The 21,828-nt window shown below is 39.8% G+C and overlaps 1 protein-coding gene across 2 annotated transcripts in view; it reads left to right on the plus strand.

Annotated features, from left to right (window-relative positions):
• Nucleotides 1-542: 542 nt before the first annotated feature.
• The window catches only part of USP40 (ubiquitin specific peptidase 40), a 35,210-nt gene continuing 13,924 nt past the window's right edge, over nt 543-21,828 (plus strand). Inside the window, exons 1-21 of one of the 2 annotated variants that reach the window (XM_072121482.1) lie at nt 543-677; nt 2,417-2,642; nt 4,336-4,403; nt 5,378-5,491; nt 5,640-5,804; nt 6,057-6,203; nt 6,854-6,997; nt 7,751-7,879; nt 8,455-8,538; nt 8,662-8,772; nt 10,562-10,835; nt 10,911-10,992; nt 11,600-11,771; nt 12,678-12,762; nt 14,188-14,258; nt 14,899-15,218; nt 15,337-15,463; nt 16,549-16,606; nt 16,719-16,769; nt 16,854-16,942; nt 21,073-21,159. In XM_072121482.1, coding sequence (XP_071977583.1) covers nt 2,438-2,642; nt 4,336-4,403; nt 5,378-5,491; nt 5,640-5,804; nt 6,057-6,203; nt 6,854-6,997; nt 7,751-7,879; nt 8,455-8,538; nt 8,662-8,772; nt 10,562-10,835; nt 10,911-10,992; nt 11,600-11,771; nt 12,678-12,762; nt 14,188-14,258; nt 14,899-15,218; nt 15,337-15,463; nt 16,549-16,606; nt 16,719-16,769; nt 16,854-16,942; nt 21,073-21,159 — 2,583 coding nt within the window. In that variant the 5' untranslated portion in view covers nt 543-677; nt 2,417-2,437. Of the gene's footprint in view, nt 678-2,416; nt 2,643-4,335; nt 4,404-5,107; nt 5,226-5,377; nt 5,492-5,639; nt 5,805-6,056; nt 6,204-6,853; nt 6,998-7,750; nt 7,880-8,454; nt 8,539-8,661; nt 8,773-10,561; nt 10,836-10,910; nt 10,993-11,599; nt 11,772-12,677; nt 12,763-14,187; nt 14,259-14,898; nt 15,219-15,336; nt 15,464-16,548; nt 16,607-16,718; nt 16,770-16,853; nt 16,943-21,072; nt 21,160-21,828 lie in introns of those variants that run through there. The other variant, XM_072121483.1, reaches the window with a different exon arrangement.

The raw sequence follows: 21,828 nt of genomic DNA on the forward strand, positions 1-21,828 counted from the left end.
AGGCGTGTTGAAGTTGAAGAATAAAAGAGTCGGAATCAAGATGAAGAGGACTATGGGTGAGTATGTTCAGTTTAATTTTGGTTATAGTTCATGGTAGGTTTCCTTTAAGATGCCCCAGCCCTGCAGAGCTCAAGGGAAAAACTAAAAATTGGATGGTACAGGTGTCTCCTCATCTTCAGTAATATTTATGCAGAGTTATTTGAGGCCTGCGCACGGCCAGGAATCATGCCCATTTCCAACAGAACGCCAAATAGGAGGGATATGAATGGGGGCGCAATTCTACAACAGGTGCCCTCATGGTACAGTACAGCGCTACCGCCCAACATATTTATCAGTTTTATCTCAAAACTTTTATGAGAAAATTATACTTCCTACTATCAATAACACTACCACGTGCAATGTGCAAAATAAATATACGGGACATCAATGTCCAAGTCTTTCTTGTAGCTAATAAAGTTTTTAACGTCTCGCCTTTCACTTCCTGCAACGGGGCGGCGCACAGCATGCCGGTATATGTAGTTCATTATCCCTTGTCCATCCCGTAATTCCTTTGGGCTAAGACTACATTTCCCAGGAACTCCCTTAGATTGACAGCATATACAACAAAGATGGCGGCTCCCAGGTAGCAGACCTAGTTCTTCTTTTCATTTCTGCCCGATTGGCTCGCTTGCCAGCAGGTAAATCATCGTCCTTTCAGGGCCGTTAAGACGTGGGTCTGTTTTGTATAATGAGTACGGGGTTTTAGGCTCGTACATGTAAAGGATATCTATAGAGGGACCTGTATGCGATGCAGTTCCTTTATGTCAGCAGTGATCTGTAGCTGTGATTTGTCTGCTGCAGTAAATCGAGCCACACATGGTAACATCTGATGGCTGAGCACTGGTAGCTGGATCCTACAACATCCTCTCTATTCAGCCAGATCTGCTGCCTGTATCTGGGTGACTGGGTATATATATATAGAGGCATCACATACATTAGGGGTCTTGGGTTTCGAACCCCATCCATCTGTGAAGATCAGAGTCTCTGTTGTGAACAGGCTATTAGGAATATAAATAAAAAATCCACAACTTCCTTTGATAGTAAAATCCTTTCTGCTGTATTATCCAAATCCTTAACCCAAACCCATAACCATACAACAAATTGTATGGCTCTGCTTGAAACTGTAAGGACAGATCCTCTCTGCATTATCCTGATTCACAAGAACATAAGCCCTTTTTCGTGCTCCCCATGTCCCCATAGAGAATAGTGTGCACATTGCCAAAGTGTTTTTATATTAAAACTCTTTTTCTGATAAAAAGAAAATTTAGATGAAAGTTTACCTCTCTCTACAGAGCAGTGTCCCATGGGAGTGGCCAGTGAAAAGCAGTTTCCCCAAACCCTTGGGAAACTACTCAGTCATGCATCTGTCCCTCCTATTGTAAATAGACACGTGACTGAGCGGTTTCCGCTTCTCACTGGCCACTCCCATGGGAAACGCCACTCTGCAGAGAAAGTTAAACTTTCTCTATGAAACATGAACAAAACTGCATCACTCACTGATTTAAAAGTTCATAATCTTAATTCAAAAGTCCATATAAAAAAAAAAGGAGGACTTTTGAATAAAGATTATGGACTTTTAAATCAGTGAGTGATGCAGTTTTCTTCATGCTTCATATGCCTATGGTCATAAAATGACTTTTATTCCTATTGCTATAATGCTGAGAGCCACAATATTATGTTGATGTGGCTGCTTTTTAACCAAGCTGTGAAGGTCTGACCAGTGGCTCAAATGGACAGTGCCCCTATTGTTTCTTGCTGTTGGACTATTGTCCTGATATTGATTTACTAATGTTGATGCAAAATAAATAATGTAGTCCTTGTTCCGCACTCCTGATAAAAATGGGATGCTCTGGAAGGGTGCCTGGATCTATATTAAACATTGATCCAAAATAGTGAGGATATTACAAGAGTGCTAAGGCTGCATTCACTTGTTTTGGAAAGAGGGAGGGACTTGGCCTGATCGCATATGTGTTTTAATAGAAAGCAGCATGTAAACACCGGGCAACACGTTACCAATGGCTCGTCTTTCTTATAAAAATCCAGTTGTGGACGTCACAAATATTAGCGCAAGTGGTCAAAAATCTCAAAAAAAAACCAAGAGACTCACATAAATCCAAAATCAGGCAAATCCAAAATTTTACAAGAAATCCCAAAAACTAGACACACATTTCCAGACTTGATAAATGTGTGAAAGTGGCCTAAGATGCCAGCCATAGTCACTTTCTCTGGCATTTGTTGACCATATAGTCCTGATCAGGCATGGGCTGTGATAGATGGCATTGCTGCATGTAACTTCTTACAGACTCAGGTTTTTACATGTATAGTGACTCATTTAACTCTTGATGTTTTATATGTTTTGTCCTTTTGCTTTTTACAGACTTACAAAGCTTCATCAGAAATGTTTGGGAATCTCTTTGAAGAATATGAAGATTTCTCTTTCCTTTCAACCACTACAACTACTAATGGCAGGAAGACAAAACCCAAAGACTCTGAAATACTGGAGCCAAGGGGAGAAACCAGATTAAGTGGCCTCAGGAACCAAGGCAGCACCTGTTACCTCAATTCGCTCTTGCAGACCTTACTTTTCACTCCAGAATTCCGAGGTATGTGATTCATGTCTGTTGCTTATACAGCAACTACATATGTTGTCATCACTCATTGTCCTCAGGAGGAGTGTAGGAGGAAAAACACACAAGCCAAGGAATAACATACAGACTTCATGCAAATATTCCCTTAGGTTCCTGTGCTAAAATATGATCTATTTATGCTGCTCTATATGAGCATAAACTGTAATAAGTTACATCCCATATTCACTCGAAAATTGCAGCAAATTAGAGATTTCCAATGGTAAATGCATAGGGCAAATGATAGAATATGTAATTTTAGAGAACAAAAACCATAAAAAGAATCCAGATGTTGGTAGGTAGCAGCTCGATTTAACCATAACTCTTTGTGTATTTGACTGTGAGAAATACATTTTCATTCCAGCATTGTAGCTGGACTTGATTTTTGGTGCACTTGTGTGTAAGATCTCTTCATTGAATTGCACAGACCCTCCCATCTGAGTAACTGCTGTCCCATTCAAGCCGAAGCCTGCTACAGCAGTGACTCATATAAAAGCGGAGGGGTGGTTCTCTAAGATATCACACAGGAGTGCCCCAATGGAGAGGCTGCGGGTGGCTTTCATTCGGGGATTTTTATAACATCCTTAAAAATATTTAAAAATTTTAATCACCCCCTAGAATGCATATATAAATGTAATAATCTTAGTGTGAATGTAATGTAAAAGGACACCCAGATAAGTACATTTGCTATTTGGCCACACAGACAAATTTTAACACAAATAAATACATTTCCCAAAATGGTATCACAAAAATAGCATCTCATGCAGTTTCATACATTATAGTGTAAAAGAGTTACTGGTGTCTGCATATAGCAAGAGACATTTGTATTGAAACCTAACAAAAACAACAGTTTGAATCTCTATAATTGAACCGATCCAAAGAATAAATGGGATGTGTTCTTTGGACAGCATAGGGAAACTTCAGAAAACAAAGCCCTTAAGCAAATGGCGCAATGCATTTGTGTCAGTTTTACTGGATTTGAAATTTTTCTCCATTTCAGTACATGGCACGGAATATTAAATGCTGCCCTCAAGCCCTCATGTGGCTCTTACAAAACTAGTGACCATTTGCTGAATACAAGTGTTATACTTGAGTATAACTGAGAGATGTCGGATGAAGTTGATATTAAAGGAAAATCTACTATCAAAATCTATCATGATAAGCCAGGGACACTTACTCATAGATCCAGTTACTGTGACCATGGTAATCTTCTTTTTTTTGTCATTAATGGTTTTCTGCCTTTTAAAATAAACTTTTAAAATTATGCTAATGAGACAGGCTCTTGTGGGTTTTACCAGAGACCCTCTTTGCTGCAGATTTAAAGCCGCCTTTCACCCTCTCCCCAGCACTCCCCTTCTCCCTCTGCCTGATGACCTCTCACACATTGGGAGGAGGAAGTTCTCTTGCACAGTATAACAGTCTGTGATGCTACAGACATTGGTTACGCCCCCACAGTCCCCGTTGCTCATAAACATAATATTAAAAGTTGCATTTAGAAGGAAGGAGGCCATGGATAAGAAATATAAGAAGATTACCACAGACACTGCCTGGATGAGTGAATGAGTGTCCCTGGTTTATCATACTGGATTTTGATTCTGGATTTTAGATTTCCTTTAATGTACCTGATTCCAGTGAGGAGCATTGTGTAAAGGTTATATTTGTGTTCTGACAGAAGCCCTTTTTGCCTTGAGCCCTGAAGAGCTTGGATCTTTAGATGACAAAGATGTCCCTGATTCCAAGGTACTGTCATTCTCCAAACTTATTGACTTGTAGCTATTAATCATTTCTAAGTTCAACATGCCTACAAGATCAAGATTGAGGCAACTTCCACATTTGTACATTTTACATTGGTATCAGTAAGTAATAACCAAGAGCGGGTCCAAAATAGGAAATAGGTTTTTCTGTTTGGGTGGGGAGGGGGGACTTTCCTGATTTGGTATAATAAATACTGATGCAATATACTTGCAAGAATTCACAAATGTGAGATTGCTGAGACTTGGGGTATGTGTACACATAAAGCTCCTTTAGAAAAGCACAGGGTGACCGGTTAAAGGAAATCTACTATGCAGTATAACCAAAATTAAACTACACATACTTCACTTAAAAAATTTATGCTTATGATGTTTGTCGCAAAATATGTGTGCTGATCAGATTTATGTAAACTTTTTTGAATTGTATGTACCTAATAAAGATTTGTTTAAAAAAAATAAAAATAAAAAAAAATACACATGCCTACCGTCTCTTCATCTTGATCCTGACGCTTGTCTTCTCTAATCTTGACACGCCGGGATTGCCTGAAAAAGACTTGTATAAAGCAGCCAGGACCGCTGGAACGTTATATCCGGTGCCCCGGGCTTCTAATTATTAATGCCTCCTGTGTTATGTCACCTCCCCCTCCCATGCTGGAGAGGAAGGTGGCAAAGGGCCTGAATAATAATTAAAATAAGGGCTGGACATCACGCCCCCACGCTCCAGCCTGCCGTTTATAAGTCTTTTTTTCCAGGTGATCCTGGCATGTCAATATTAGACAAGCTCCGGGATGAAGATGCAGAGGACATAAAAGTGAGTATGTTTTGGTTTGGTTTTCTTTTAAGTTTGGGAGATAACAGGATTCGGTAATGCCATAACATTTTGGTAATGAATAAAAACTTAATGCATAACATGTTTTACTTTTGTCACGTGAAACTCATGTTTCCTGATGTATTGTTCTTTAGGTTCGGATCATTCCATTGCAGTTACAGCGACTGTTTGCACAACTGCTTCTAGTGGATCAGCAAGCAGCATCAACAGCGGACCTTACAAGCAGTTTTGGCTGGGATAACAATGAGGTCAGCTTTACTTCATACATTATTTGTGTTTAGTTTTGTTTTCTTAACAAATCCAAACCTTAATAGTTTCCCTTCTATGTGCAATACAGTAAAATTCTGCTGTATATGATTATGATGATCCAGTTACCTCTTCTTTTCATTCTCCTAGGAAACTGGTCAGCACGATGTCCAGGAGTTAAACCGCATTTTGTTTAGTGCCTTGGAAAGCTCTTTGGAGGGAACTTCTGGCCATGATCTCATCAAGAACTTGTATCATGGAACGATTGTTAACCGCATCCAGTGCCACGAGTGTGGGCATGTCAGTGAGAGGCAGGTGAGATCCGCTGCATGGAAACCAGGGGGACCTGTCAGAACTAGTAAAAAAGCAACCAAAGGGAATTTTATGTATGATTTGAATAAAATGTGGTTATAATTGCTAAAGATTTTGTATGAGATTTTGAGACCTTATCATTTGAGTTGTAATCCACAATAATGTGGTTTAACCTTGGTATTGTCAAATAATGTAACAGGGAAGGTGGAAATAATGTGTAACAGATTCTTGTTATTTCTTTCCACCTATGAACAGGAAGATTTCCTTGACCTTACAGCAGCTGTAAAGGACATGAGCAGTTTGGAGGAGTCTTTATGCACAATGTATGTGGAAGAAGAAATCTTTGATGGCGACAACCTCTATCGCTGTGGAGCCTGTGACAAACTTGTCCCTGCTGCCAAGGTGCCTGGTTCTAATTATGTTTGTCCTCCTGTAAAATAAGTTTAAAAGTGTTTAGCTACTTGTATGAAATAAAAATGATAGTAATCATAAATGTTTACTTTTACAGTATAGTTCTGAACACTGCTATTTCTGCCTAAATCACCTTGCTCTTCTTCCCATGCATATAACAAGACACATCTCCTACTTGTCTGATGGAGAAAGTAGTGGTTCAGGAACGAATAATAGTAACCCGGAATTTCATAGAAATGACATCATGGACAGAAATAATAAAGATATTTTTAGATCATTATGCTTGGGGAGGTGGTAGACTCTCTTTGTTAAAATTCCAAACTCGCCACACACATCACCTCTGTTTCCAATGCAGCCCATTCTGCAGCTATTCTGCATCTGACTTGCCATCACTACAACCAGTCACTGCATGTAGTAGGTCAGTGTTGCAGTCACTGTGTGACTTCAGTGGTGACTTCGGTAGCTGAGCACTTTTTTAAGTTCTTTTATTTTCTGCATCTTTCTCATCAGTAGTTTGGCGTGTGTATGTATGTGTGTGTGTGTGTATGTGTGTATATATATATATATATATATATATATATATATATTATATATATTTTTTTTTTTATAAATTTGTTTTTGTACTGCTTTTCTTTCCACAGTCTGCCAAACTTGCAACATTACCCCCCTTCCTCACAGTCTCTCTCCTGAGGTTCAACTTCGACTTCACAAAGTGTGAGCGCTATAAAGAGACCTCGCGGTACACCTTTCCGACACGCCTCAACATCCGCCCATTTTGTGAGCAGGTTTGAGAGGGGTTCCCTTTTTTGTATTTTGTATGAATATTTTTATGTAAGCATTTCTGCATTATTTTCCAGCTCTGCATGAGGAATGTTTGTTTGCATTGGATATTTGTCTGAAGTATTGCCACTAATCATAATAGATATATCCCTATGGACGATGGGGGGGGGGTTAGTAGAAGTTCATGCAGGCATGCTGTGATTTCATGTGATCAGATATATGCATGGGGAACCGGTCGAAGTCTAAAGGACCTTAGAGGCTGTCACCCTGGTCACATGACATTACTTGCTGAAGGCATGGGGAGGAGCTGCTACAGTTCCTTCCCCTGAATCACTCTGGACCTGGCTATATGCAAGGCAAGTTTATAAAGTTGATTTTATTGGGAGGGAAACCATTTTGGATAAAAGAAAGGGTGTCAGTGAGGTTCCCATAGAGCCTTAATTATTTTCATTAGCTGTATTTGTGAAAAATGTGGTGAAACGTTCCCTATAAGGATGCATGGACAGAGCTCATAGGCTGATCCTTCTTCATACAGGGCAGGTGTCTGCTGCATTATACAGCAGAGACCTGCCATTAACTGCTGCAATTGGAGTGGCACCTATACAGTGCCAGTGCATGTGACCGTGCAGACCACCAGTGATCAGACACCTGTGTGTAATTCGTTAATGCGCTTTGTATATGGAAAAAGCCATTGTTGGGAATTTTCTCATAAGGTGTCTTTGTTTTCATTGTCATCCACTGTCTCTCTTCTCTTTTAGAACCACTTGGAGGATTCAGAGCAAATCTATGAGCTATTCTCAGTTATCATACACAAGGGCGGATGTTATGGGGGCCATTATCATGTACATATCCGAGATGTAGATGAACTGGGACACTGGAATTGTCAGGTGAATTTTTTTAAATAATTGTAAATAAGTTACAGGCGGTTCTTTTCCCTTTTTAATATTCTAGCCCTAGGAATTATTTTCTGCAGATCCCATAGAGAGAGAAAAAAAGCAGAAGCTAAAATATCCTCTTAAGACTTGTAATTAAAGTGTGTTTCCATTTCAGCAAATAATTGATATTGTTTGTGAACTGAGAAGTTATACAATTTTCCATTATATTATCTGTATCAATTGCTCATTCTGTATCTCTTCTTGCTTTTATTCTATAGGAAGCTTCATTGTTATTTCCTGTGTATAGAAATCTGCCCCTGGTCATGTGATGTCACACAGGTGCACGGATGTCAAACTCTCTGTGATACTAAGGAGCTGTGCACTTGTGTGACATCACATAACTAGGTGCTGATTTCTATCCAGCAAGTAAAGGTCTAGAAATTGATACAGAAAGTATATTGGAAAGATTTATAACTTTTCATTATACAAACAATAACATATACTAATGTAGGTACACACCGTTAATAGTTTATTCTTGGTGCAAGTCATTAAATGATGATCTCCTAATTTGCTTTATGTCTTTCCAGGAAGAGAATAGAAGCAGAGGAGTCAGCGACACAGGAGATGAACAGGATTGTCCTGCTGCTGCTCTTGCAGCTATTATTGCAGAGGTACTTACACAAAAATAAAAAAACCTTTTCTAGTAATGTAAAGTAATAGCTTTTTTAAACCTGAATTGATTATTGTATTTAAACACAGTTAAGACGTAAAGTATTCTTTGTTCTTTATATCAGGCTGGTGTTGATAAAATGATCCCTATGGATCAACTGAGTCAGAAGCTGCTGGAGCACACTGGATCTTCCTGGAATAAGACGTACAGGAAGCAGCATGGAGCCCTCCGAAAGGTACTGGAATGTAATGGTCAGGGTGTGGGCATAGTGGAGTGTTTATTGGCGAGATATACATTAGAAGAGATGTATCATTGTCACACGTTTAACCAATGCATAATTGGACTACACAGTCTTCTGCTGCACCTGAATTATTCTTCTCCAGGTCCTGCCTGGCAGTTGCACTATAACCTATTTCATGGCTTGTATGCCTGATAAATGCCCCCTTGCCCCTGACTCCATTCTGTTTAACTGGAGCAGAGCACTTGCTAGCTTATTCGGTAATATATATGAAGGTGAATCTGTACAACCCCTTTAAGAGATGAACCTAGATCTAATAATCGTAAATCTTTTCATAGCGCTTTATTTACAGCAACGCTACAGATCATGGGGAACATACACTCACCGGCCACTTTATTAGGTACACCATGCTAGTAATGGGTTGGACCCCCTTTTGCCTTCAGAACTGCCTCAATTCTTTGTGGCATAGATTCAACAAGGTGCTGGAAGCATTCCTCAGATTTTGGTCCATATTGACATGATGGCATCGCACAGTTGCCGCAGATTTGTCGGCTGCACATCCATGATGCGAATCTCCCGTTCCACCACATCCCAAAGATGCTCTATTGGATTGAGATCTGGTGACTGTGGAGGCCATTTGAGTACAGTGAACTCATTGTCATGTTCAAGAAACCAGTCTGAGAGGATTCCAGCTTTATGACATGGTGCATTATCCTGCTGAAAGTAGCCATCAGTTGTTGGGTACATTGTGGTCATAAAGGGATGGACATGGTCAGCAACAATACTCAGGTAGGCTGTGGCGTTGCAACGATGCTCAATTGGTACCAAGGGGCCCAAAGAGTGCCAAGAAAATATTCCCCACACCATGACACCACCACCACCAGCCTGAACCGTTGATACAAGGCAGGATGGATCCATGCTTTCATGTTGTTGACGCCAAATTCTGACCCTACCATCCGAATGTCGCAGCAGAAATCGAGACTCATCAGACCAGGCAACGTTTTTCCAATCTTCTACTGTCCAATTTCGATGAGCTTGTGCAAATTGTAGCCTCAGTTTCCTGTTCTTAGCTGAAAGAGTGGCACCCGGTGTAGTCTTCTGCTGCTGTAGCCCATCTGCCTCAAAGTTCGACTTACTGTGCGTTCAGAGATGCTCTTCTGCCTACCTTGGTTGTAACAGGTGGCGATTTGAGTCAATGTTGCCTTTCTATCAGCTCGAACCAGTCTGCCCATTCTCCTCTGACCTCTGGCATCAACAAGGCATTTCCGCCCACAGAACTGCCGCTCACTGGATGTTTTTTCTTTTTCGGACCATTCTCTGTAAACTCCAGAGATGGTTGTGCGTGAAAATCCCAGTAGATCAGCCAGCCCAGCCCTTCTGGCACCAACAACCATGCCACGTTCAAAGGAACTCAAATCACCTTTCTTCCCCATATTGATGCTCGGTTTGAACTGCAGGAGATTGTCTTGACCATGTCTACATGCCTAAATGCACTGAGTTGCCGCCATGTGATTGGCTGATTAGAAATTAAGTGTTAACGAGCAGTTGGACAGGTGTACCTAATAAAGTGGCCGCTGAGTGTATGTTACATAATGAAGTAATAACATGGTGAAACAATTGGAGTGAGGGCTCTGCTTCAATCTAATGTATAATGAGTAAAATCTTCATAAAAATATTTCACAACAGTAGCTCAGCTAGATCTGTTCCTATAAGCAGTACAGTGTTATGTTTTATTTTAGCAATGTCTGTGTCTATTGTTTTCTTAAAAACTTTCTTTTATTTCCAGTTCTTACAGAACCATGCCTCCATTTTTCAGTTGAGTTCAGACGGTTCTCTTGTTGGTTTGGCACATTCAGTAAACGGCACAGATCCGCAGTGTTGTAAGCCAAATAATACAGGAAAAATGGCACCGCCACAAAAAAGTTGTAGTCACTGGTTTGACTTCAATGATTCTTCAGTGCAGTGCATCCAGGAAAAAGATATAGAGAAACATTTCCAGGGAAAAGAGAGTGCGTATATGCTCTTCTACCGCAGAAGTCTTCTAAAGAGACCGCAGGAAGGTAATACTAGTGTTCTGTTCTATTTAGTATCAGACGGACATATACTGTTTATAATACAAATGTATTTCCTTATAGCTAAAGGCAATGCTGCGTATGGAGTACCACAATACCTTCTACAGCAGATGGATCAAGCTAATGTGGAGCTTCAACAAAAAAGGCATGTTTTATTCATTTATTTTTTATGAGGTCTAAGCCCCTAATCTGATATTTAATAATTCCCTATTGGTCACATACAAGCACAGCTCTACACATCCATCCATCCATTCACTCACACACACATACAGCTCTGCTACATCCATTTAGTCTCATGTCAGGATGGGCAGGGAGAGTGGTGCACATCTGCAGCTCCTTCAAAGGTGAGCTGAATCGCTTTGTCAGCGCTTCTGGCAATCTCCAGTCCTCAATCAGGATAGTCTGGCATGCTATATACTCCTGAGTTTGGACTTTAGGACACAGGCACTTTTTAGAAAGACCTTTTTCTGGCAAAAAAAAAAGACAGAGAAATGCAGTAACTTTATAAACATGTCTCTGTTTTGGCCCAAAGAGAGCCATGTGTCATGGCAATTTTGTTACATTTTGATTATTTTTAGGTAAATACTATACTACAAAATACACCATATGTTTTCCTCCATTGATTTATTGATGTATCCAGATTTATCAGTTAGTTAAAAGTATTAAGATGAGAATTAGTTTTCTTTTATCCATAAATAGTCATTCTACACATAATAGATAAATGTATTCATTGAAATTTTCTATCCATCTAGATTGGAGTCAGACAGAAAAGCCAATGGCATAAACCTGCGGCTCCACCTGTCATCGTGCTACCATTTAGATAATGGGGCTCTTCATCCAGTGACCTCTCTAGGTGACGCTACTCTTGAGATCAGTGTGGACCGACGTGGGACTGTGGGGGACATGAGGACAACTATTTTCCAGGTGATATTTTAATTTTACTTGTCATTCCTCTTTATGCTGAATTGCCTTTTTTTTTTTCTTTTTTATTTCCTTTTTATCTTTATTATTAATCACCCTTCAATGCCATATTAAGCAATCACTATGTCACTTATTACATGAGCAAATTTGTGATGCATGAAGTCATTTTTCTCCTCTTCATATTGGATTTGGTGAAGCAATTGTGTAGTTGGAGTTCAAGTTCGGCAGATATATATGTATTTGTATATTTATGCATGTACTGAAGTGTTATATGCAGCTTGTAATTGCTCACATTAGTTGATGACAACCTGTACAAAACCTACCATTTGATTTTATGCATTATGAAGCAAACATACCTTGAGAATGCTGTAGCTACACTGATGCAGGATCATATCTTGGTTAATCCCTGTGCTGAGTTGTGTTGCCATATAAAACAGATATAACATTATGATAATGAAGGTTTGTCACTTCTATGGCTGGTTCAGTACTTCTCCTAGCATGTGAGTTATTCTCTGCAGGAGAGGGTGATGTAATCCCTGGGTTTTGCCTAAAGGCAGAATAATCAATTGCTGCACCATCCCCCAGCTGCTGTGTATGAGTGATTCAGCTCAGGTTGATTAGTCATGTCTTGACTAACCTCAATTTGTAATTACAAGCTCCAGGTAATGTGTTTATCTAGGTAGCCAGCCTGATTCAGCTTTCCCAAGGTCCTGAATGTTATAATTGTTTTTTTTAGCAAAACTATTCAGCTCAGGGTTTAACCAAGATATGAATCTGCATCAGTGTAGCTACAGCATTCTCATGGTCTGTTTGCTTCATAATGCATCAAATGGTAGGTTTCCTTTAAACACCTTAGGGCTATTTTCGTGTGTGTCAGTAATTTTACTTTTATATTGCCATGTGTTGCAGTTTTTAGACCAATCAATAGAAGGAAATGTTCTGAGCATTGCAAAGCATCTGCCTGCAGGGTTACATGTCTTCCGGGAGCTATCAGGTGAGTCTTAGAAATTTCAACTGATATTTCACAAATCCCATTGATTTTTGGGTACAAAAGAGAATTGTTTTCTATGTCTGCTGTGCCATTTGTACTACATATTTGGGCGGCCTCATGCATATGAACCGCAAGCAAATAGGGTTCTCTCACTCGGCAATGACAGGAGAAAAGACTGCCAGAGCTGCAAACTTGGAAAGAAATAGGACCTGCTCTATAATTTGTGCCTCAGATAGTTCATACACAAGCCATGGGACCCATAGCAGTGGGTACGAGTCCATAGAAATACATGCTGACATCTGCTTTTTACTGAAATAATGGTTAACACATGTCCCTAAACTACATTTGTGTGCATGAGGCCTAAGTCATTGTTCCTTTTTTATACTTGATTATAGGCATAAAAAATGCTAATATCTAATTTTATTAACCTAAAGTGACATGTGATTTATGAATCTTTAATCTAGTAGTATCTATACATGCTGCTTAAAGTGAACCAATCACCAGGTTTTACCACACTAAATTACTAAGCCCCCACAGGTAGAGTATGAAATGTCTTTTCTAAATTCCCTCTTTTATGTGAAGTTTCACATGTTTATCTATGAAAAAAATTGGGGCTTCTGAAGGGACCCTAGTCCCCGCAACCACTAAACCGAACTCCTCTTATGTGAAAATGAGGTTAGAGAGATTTAAAGAGAACCCGTCAGGAAAATTAACCCCCTAAACTGATTTATATTTTCATAGACTGCCATTAGAGAGCATTGTCTCTAACCCTTCATTGTCCCTCTACATGTCTGTAAACCTAAGCAATGAGGTCCTAAAGCTGTATGCAAATGACCTGTGAGATGTCCAATGAGTCATTATCATATTCGGCTGTATAATGGTGTAATGGCTCCTCCATGTGCTTCCTGGTGCTGTAGCTTGTGTGTTTATAGGAGAGTTACAACCGTTCCAAGCAGCCATGTTATAGCAGAACATGTCAGGTACATGTGTAGCTGATGTCTGTGTCTCATACATGTGTATTAGGAGGGAGAGCATGTCAGCAGATAAAGCACAGACACCAGCAATGCTTTACGATACATTACACACAGACATGAGCAGGTGGGGAAACGGGTGACATCACTGCCTCTGACCATGTGACCAGCCTCATTTACATAATAAAGAAAGATGATTTTACAATAAATAACGTTTGAATTGACTATATAAAGGCTGTGATGGGATCCTAGTGAGCTGCTCCAACAGGTAGTAGTGACAGAAATAGTGACAGAGACCTGATGACAGGTGTCCTTTAAGGTTCTCATTGAATACATTTAGTGCATAGCGGTCCTCTGCTATTTTAGTGATTTCTGAGGATGTTCATCCAACAGTAATGGATGTAGATTTGCTCTTCTGAGAAAGTTTTATGCCTTTTATGCAATATCCTCTTTCTAGATGATGAACAAAGTCTTTTGAGTGTCGAAGTACATGAAGGGTGTGACATATTTGTTTGGGATGGAAAGCAGGTAAGGCACAACCTGAAATTTTACATCAGTCGATCAACACAACAATTACATTTGATATTTTATGAAAACTTCCCTTTTGTTGGCAGAATTCACTTAAATTTGTTTTTTTAATTTTTTTTTTTTTTTAAAGAATGGTCTCTATGCCAGACAATTTTTATGGGGGCTGCAGTATACCAATAAGTTTTACTTCCCTTTTGTTGTTTACCTAGCACTTTTTGAAGGGAGGGCCTCCGCCGTGGCTGGCCTGAAGGGAGGGCCTCCGCCGTGGCTGGCCTGAAGTGACACTTTTTTTTTTTTTTTTTTTTTTTTTTTAAATTCTTGAGGGCCACCGTGGACTCTGGTCAACTAGATGATGATGATGTCTATGCTCTGATAACTTATTCTAAGACTCATTTGGACTTTCCATGATTGTTGGATCTTTTTTTTTTTTTTTTGTATTTCATTGTTGTATTTTTAACTATCTGAACTTTAACCACTAGAATACACCATAATCAGGTATAGCCCACTAATAAAGAGTCATCAATGAACCTGTCTCTCTATGGACAGGCTATATACACCTAGTTAATATTCATTAAGCTGTGAACGTGCAAAATAAATGTAATAAAATAGCCTTTTATCAGACTCCTGTATTGTATTGTAGGTTGGCGGTCAGTGTGTACAGAGTGGACCCGACTGCGCTCCTCTTCTTCTGACAATCATGTGTCCATCTAAAACAGAAAGCAATGGTTGCTCACAGAAATACTCAGAAAGCCAGAAAGCCTTCCCAGCCAACTTCAAGTTGAAAGATTTACAGCAGACGTTAGCTGGTAGCCCCTCAAAAGAGTCTCTATTGTGCTCCCCTTCCTCTGAAAACAGCGAGGGCTGGAATGTTTTTGCCATGGAAGATATGAACAAAACCCTTAAAATGTTGGGCCTTAGAGATGGAAGCTCCCTACTTCTGCTAGATTCACATGAAGAAGGGTAAAAGCTCATCAATTGTAATGTTCTATTCTTGTTTCTTTACTTAAACGGTCACTATAGAAAGTGAACAATATAAGATTTACCGTAATTCTTATTTGCACAATTGATTTCATTCTAGAGAAACGGTTCTTGCTGCAGGTAAGGAGATGGCTTTTGATCCCAACCTGTACAGCCTTCAAGTCCAGGACTGGTACAGCTCCGAGTCTGAAAAGAAAATTATTCAGATCACTGCAGACCCTGAGTCTGTAAGTAATAAGATCTTATACTCCTCATAAATTAGTTTTCATTATTGCATCAGTTGGCTTCAGTATAAAGTCAGCGTGATGATCTAGGGCAGTGATGGCGAACCTTTTAGCAGCCGAGTGCCCAAAAAGCAACCCAAAACCCCCCTTATTTATCACGAGGTGCCAACCAAAATTAAAGCAGTAACTTATTGCTCCCTGTTCTTCAACAACTTTCAATCATACTGGCCTCCTGAAAATGAAAAATTTGCATCAATTTAGCTGCTTTCCAGTGTCCCTCTGTGCACAGAGAATTGTGGGGTCTGCAAAAAGTCCTCCAAAGATAATTTGGTCCTGTCTATACATTCTCCCTCTTTCTGTAAGTATGTATGAAAATATGACCGAAAGCAGCATCTTTTAAGTTGCTTGGAACTGCAGAAAGATTCTTTGAGTCCTGTCTGGTGTGCTGTGGTGATGCCCCGGGTGCCCACAGAAAGAGCTCTGAGTGCCGCCTCTGGTACCCATGCCATAGGTTCGCCACCACTGATCTAGGGGAAAGTGCAGACATGGTAAAGGGATTTTAGAAAGGATTTCAGGGCTTCTCTTTTATCATGTACAGGCGGTCCCCTACTTAAGAACACCCGACTTACAAACGCCCCCCTGGATGTTAGTAATTTACTATACTTTAGCCCTAGGCTACAGTAAACAGCTATAACGGTTATTAAATGTGTCTGCAATTAAGCTTTATTGTTAATCCTGCTTCTTATGACAACCCAACATTTTTAAAATCCAATTGTCACAGAGATCAAAAAAATTGACTGGAGTTACAATTATAAAAAATACAGTTCTGACTTACATACGAACTCAAACTTAACTTACAAACTCAACTTAAGAACAAACCTACAGAACTTAGTACGTAACCCGGGGACTGCCTGTACCATCTCTTGGCACTAGTGTGATGCTGTTCTTTCTCATATAAGAAATGTAGAAATAGATTGAAAACTGGGTGTTACCATTTTCCTGACAGTTTGTTTGATCTGAGTTTTACAATTCAGACTTCAGAAATCATATATAAAGGAAATAATCTTTACCCCTTACCCCATATTCAGACAATGTTAAGCATCCGCAGCAAAGCTGTCGAAATGTTGGAGCTGCCGAAGGAATGTGGTGAGTATTTCTGGCTTCTGGTTGATATATTTGCAGTTCTTGCGCATGAGCATTTGCTTTGTTGTTCAAAAAGAAACTGTTTGATATTATTTGATTTAATTTTTTTTTTTAGGTGACACCTGCCTGAGAACTGTGCACAAAAGTGGAAAGCTGCTCTCCCCAGGTGAGATCTGACCTGCTATTCTTATTGATCTTCTATACTCAAGTTTATCTATAACCTCTGTCATACTTTATTTTTTTTCCCCAGTTCTTGAGCATGTCACAATTCAGGAGGCTGATATTAAACCTGGGAGTGTTTTGGGTCTGTGCAGAGGCAGAGCGCCTACTGGTTCAGAGGTAGGTGTAAGAAAAAGATACTTTTAGTCCTATACTAACCAGTTGAAAGACATCTACCACCAGGATGAAGGATTGTAAACCAAGCACACTGACATACTGGTGTGTTCCCCATCTGGCAGGATCTGCACTTAAACATTTTTTTTGTTGTAAAAAAATATGCATATTAGCCTGAGGGGCTCCCAGCTTAATAGCTGTCAACGGGACCTGGAGCTCCTCCGGCTCATTTTGCATATTTTTGAATCCTTTTTTTCATAAAAACAATGTCTCAAGAAGCTAAAAGAAGAGCAGATCCTCATAGAGGGGGACACACAGCAGCAAGTAAGTCCGCTTGGTTTACAATCCTTCATCCTGGTGGTAGGTGTCCATTAGCATCCCATATTCACATGTCATACATTCCTACACCTGACCACCAGCGGATTGTAAACCAGCTTACGTGAACCTGTCACCAGAAATGTCATTTTTATCTGGTGACCGGTTCCAATAGCCTCTGCTATGCTGATTTTAAAATGCCTTTGCAAGCTTTCTGACTCGTTTCAGTAGTTTATATAACTTTAATTCACATCACCTGGCTCCCTGCCAGCAGAATGCAGTTAGTCCCTGGGAAGGGGCAGCTGCAGCCTGTGTGTGTCTGTGTCCTCTCTTCCACACACCTCCTACCCCCCCCCCCCCATTACCTGTCATGTGCATTAAGTAGTGTGGGGAGGAGAGGAAGAATGCTTGATGTGACGGGCACACACAGGCTGCAGCTGCCCCTCCCCCAGGACTCGCCACATGCAGCTGGCAAGGAAATGATTCAGAATACTGACAAAGGAATTTATAAAATATGAGCATAGCACAGGCTTAAGGAACCTTACATTCCTGGTGACCGGTGTTCTTTATAGAGGAAAAAAAAAGCTTACCCATGTGGGCCAACCCCTCCATTTCGATGGTGTTCTAACATTCATAGACAAGCTCTTTTCGTATTTGATCAATTACAACTCGTAGACCTAACCAACAAATCTTTTGCCCATGGCAATTTTATTGGTTATGGCTGAAGTCCGCTAACTTCAGCTTAGGCCATTTCACCTTTATCTAAGCATTCTGTGCGCCATGACTCCATCAACTGCTTCCTGCTGTACAGGGAAATGAAACACTGCACTTCAGGGTTTAGCTCAAGGCCAAATCCACAGCAGCCAAGTTAATTCAAATCATCTTCAGTAAGATGTTTAACAGCAGTATAGGGGTCTGACTGTTATAACCTCCACATATCCCAAAATTCTGAGTTCTTTGTCCATGGTGGAGTAGTTGCCACAGTTATATATTAATTTTCCTTTGTGGTTAACAGGTATGGAAATAGACAATTAATATCATTAGACTTCAGTTTTCAAACATCAAAGTTATATATCTGACTAGTGTAGAGCTTACACCTACAAAACCACAAAACTAAGCCATTTTTAGCCAAAAATATACAAAAATCTTTATTGCATTTCTTTAAAAAATTACATATTCCACAAAGGGAAAAAGAAGGGGGTGGGGGATACAAGCGGATGGTGAGGATGTCACACAGGGAACACTTAAAAACATGGGCATCTGGGAGAGTAATGAATATTAGAACATCATGTCACATGGGTTTAAAAATGATCGTATAGTTCATACACAAATATATGACAACAGCCATGCACGAGATACTGATAAATATTCGAACTGATGATACAGCTTTTTAAATACATAAAGTGCTCAGTGCATGTGCAAATAGTACATTGTAAACGTACCCATGTTTTCATTATGTCTCCCGTCTGCTGTGGATGGATTCCCCGACGCGCGTTTCGGCGCAAGCCTTGTGTTGTTCCTATGACTGCAGCTGGATTTTATTTAGGGATCGGCCAATGGAAAAATCGTGCACTCATCTGATTTAAATTATTAATTCAAACCGGCGGAGCTACTGGTCGCACACACGCCGGAAGGTGTCCGCCCCCAGCCCACGCTCGTCCCCGTGCACGTGACCAGTGACTCTGACTTACGCACCATTCCTCTGACTTCCGACCTGGGTTGTGCTGAGTTTTTAATTTTTTAATTTTTGACTTTTTTATCATAAGTTTGTTCATTTTCTTGTATAACTAATTTTATTTTAGTTATTTAGCAGGATCTGCATTTGATTAAGCATGCGAAAATGTAGGTGCCTTGGAGAACTGATAGTCCCCTATAAAATTGGGAAATGGATACATCTTTTTTTAAAGGCAGCATCCTGATTCGAATATGAATATCCTCGATATTTCGGAATCAACGCTAAGGGCAGTACATTTGGACACCTTCCTTGGACTTAACTGTAACACCATTATTTTCACTTTTTATTCTTTTTTCATTCTTTTCTTATTCGTTTTTATTTTTCATTTTTTATTTTTTAATTTTTATTTATTTATTTTTTTTTTTTATTATTTTTTATGTACACATATATTATGAAGTATTCACATGAGAACAACAATTACGTCACATTTTGTATTAATCACTGTGCCGTCCTTTTATGGGAATATTCCATTCATACATTCACATGGTCTATTAATCGCACCCACATATAGATAAGGCTTTATCTGGTTTACTTCAATATTGTTTCATTGAAAAGTTGTCATATAAGATAATGAGCCATATACTGAAATTTTTATGGACCTCCTCTATTTTCACCCCCCCCCCCACCTTTCACCTTATTCATCTACTCACCCCATCACCTATCACACTCACCAATCACCTTTTGCACTTCCCTTCACTACCCATGCCCAAAATAGAGGTGATCCATAATATATATATTTTTAAACAAATATACAATTTGATCCATATATCTTTAATAGATAAATGCATAATCTGCCCAAGAACTTATTTATAACTAGTTTATTATATATATATACTTTTTTGCTGTTCTCCCCTTTCTTTGGTTTTATGGACTGTCGATATAGAATATGTATAATTTACCCTGTTCTGGAATAATTGATGTCTAATAGAAACTTTAGTAACCTTAGAATCATCCCACTAGCTTTTTCTCCTTCTCCTTCCATTGACTCCTATATTGGCACATTTCTCACCTGTTAATACACCGGGGGGGTGCGCGCACACACGGTGGGATCCGCCCCTTGTTCCCATGACTCTCCCTCCGGTCACGTGTCCAGGTGTGACGTCACCGTCACATGACTGGTCACGTGCACGGGGACGAGCGTGGGCTGGGGGCGGGCACCTTCCGGCGTGTGTGCGCCCAGTAGCTCCGCCGGTTTGAATTAATAATTTAAATCAGGTGAGTGCACGATTTTTCCATTGGCCGATCCCTAAATAAAATCCAGCTGCAGTCATAGGAACAACACAAGGCTTGCGCCGAAACGCGCGTCGGGGAATCCATCCACAGCAGACGGGAGACATAATGAAAACATGGGTACGTTTACAATGTACTATTTGCACATGCACTGAGCACTTTATGTATTTAAAAAGCTGTATCATCAGTTCGAATATTTATCAGTATCTCGTGCATGGCTGTTGTCATATATTTGTGTATGAACTATACGATCATTTTTAAACCCATGTGACATGATGTTCTAATATTCATTACTCTCCCAGATGCCCATGTTTTTGTGTTCCCTGTGTGACATCCTCACCATCCGCTTGTATCCCCCACCCCCCTCTTTTTCCCTTTGTGGAATATGTAATTTTTTAATGAAATGCAATAAAGATTTTTGTATATTTTTGGCTAAAAATGGCTTAGTTTTGTGGTTTTGTAGGTGTAGGTTTTCAAAAAGCCAGCCAGATGATTTTTGACCGAGATTTAGAAAGGGTTGACAAATAGAATGCCACTATCTTGGTACTATGGATATTACTAACTTATACCCTATTCCATATTTGTAGCCCAATTTTTTGCACTAGTGTAGAGCTTGTAGATAATAAAAAAGGCATGTGAAAAAAAAACTTGACAGTTTTTTTTGTAGCTTCATAAAAGTGAATGGTGATTTATATTCTCTTGTGTGGCCTCAATGCAGCAGAGGTTGACTAGTGTTTCCCATGTATGAGACCTTAATGGAACACAGTGGATATGCCATAAATATCCCAGGTGTGAATATCCTTTAATACCATGTATGGTCTCCAATTTTAACTGGATTATTTGTCTTTATCCTCAGGTCTTTCTGTCTTTTATCCTTGGCTCTGATCTCCAGGAAGGACAGGAGCAGGACATTATCCTGGATGAAACTGTGACTGTGAAGGAGGTAAATTCTTATCTTTTAATTGGATAATATTCTTAGGTTCCTTGTATTATTAGCTGTGTGCTGGAGGAGATTTATCAATCATGTAATTAGGCACATCCATATAGTACTATGAACCAATAACCCATCTTACTAATGCTTGACTTACGGGGTACAGGTGGTCCCTAACTTACGTACACCTGACTTAGACGACCCCTAGTTACAGACGGACCTCTCTGCTCACTGTGACCTCTGGTAAAGCTCTCTGGGTGCCAGTAAGGTGCAATGATCAATGTAAGGTGCCTGCAATGAAGCTTTATTGTTATTCTTTGTTTCTTTGGAAACCCAAAATGATCAAAACCCAATTTGAGTAATAATTTGAGTTACAATGACAAAATATAGTAGTTCTGACTTGCTAACAAATTCAAATAAGAACAAAACTAAAGATTTATTTATTTGTTGAACTGTTCTCCTAACATAACAGCCTCCTAAGGACACTGATACAATTGAAAGCAGGAGGGCAAATCCAGACTGAGATACTTCCTTGGCGATTTAAATTAAATGTGGAACTGCTGTTAGATTCTTTGAGTCCTATCTGGTGAACTCTGTGCTGAGCTTAAGTGCCCACAGAGAGCACTCGGAGTGCCACCTCTGGCACCCATGCCATAGGTTCGCCACCACTGCCTTAGTTGA

The sequence above is a fragment of the Engystomops pustulosus genome, chromosome 8 (assembly GCF_040894005.1).
Source record: "Engystomops pustulosus chromosome 8, aEngPut4.maternal, whole genome shotgun sequence".
In the NCBI taxonomy this organism is placed as follows: Eukaryota; Metazoa; Chordata; class Amphibia; order Anura; family Leptodactylidae; genus Engystomops; species Engystomops pustulosus.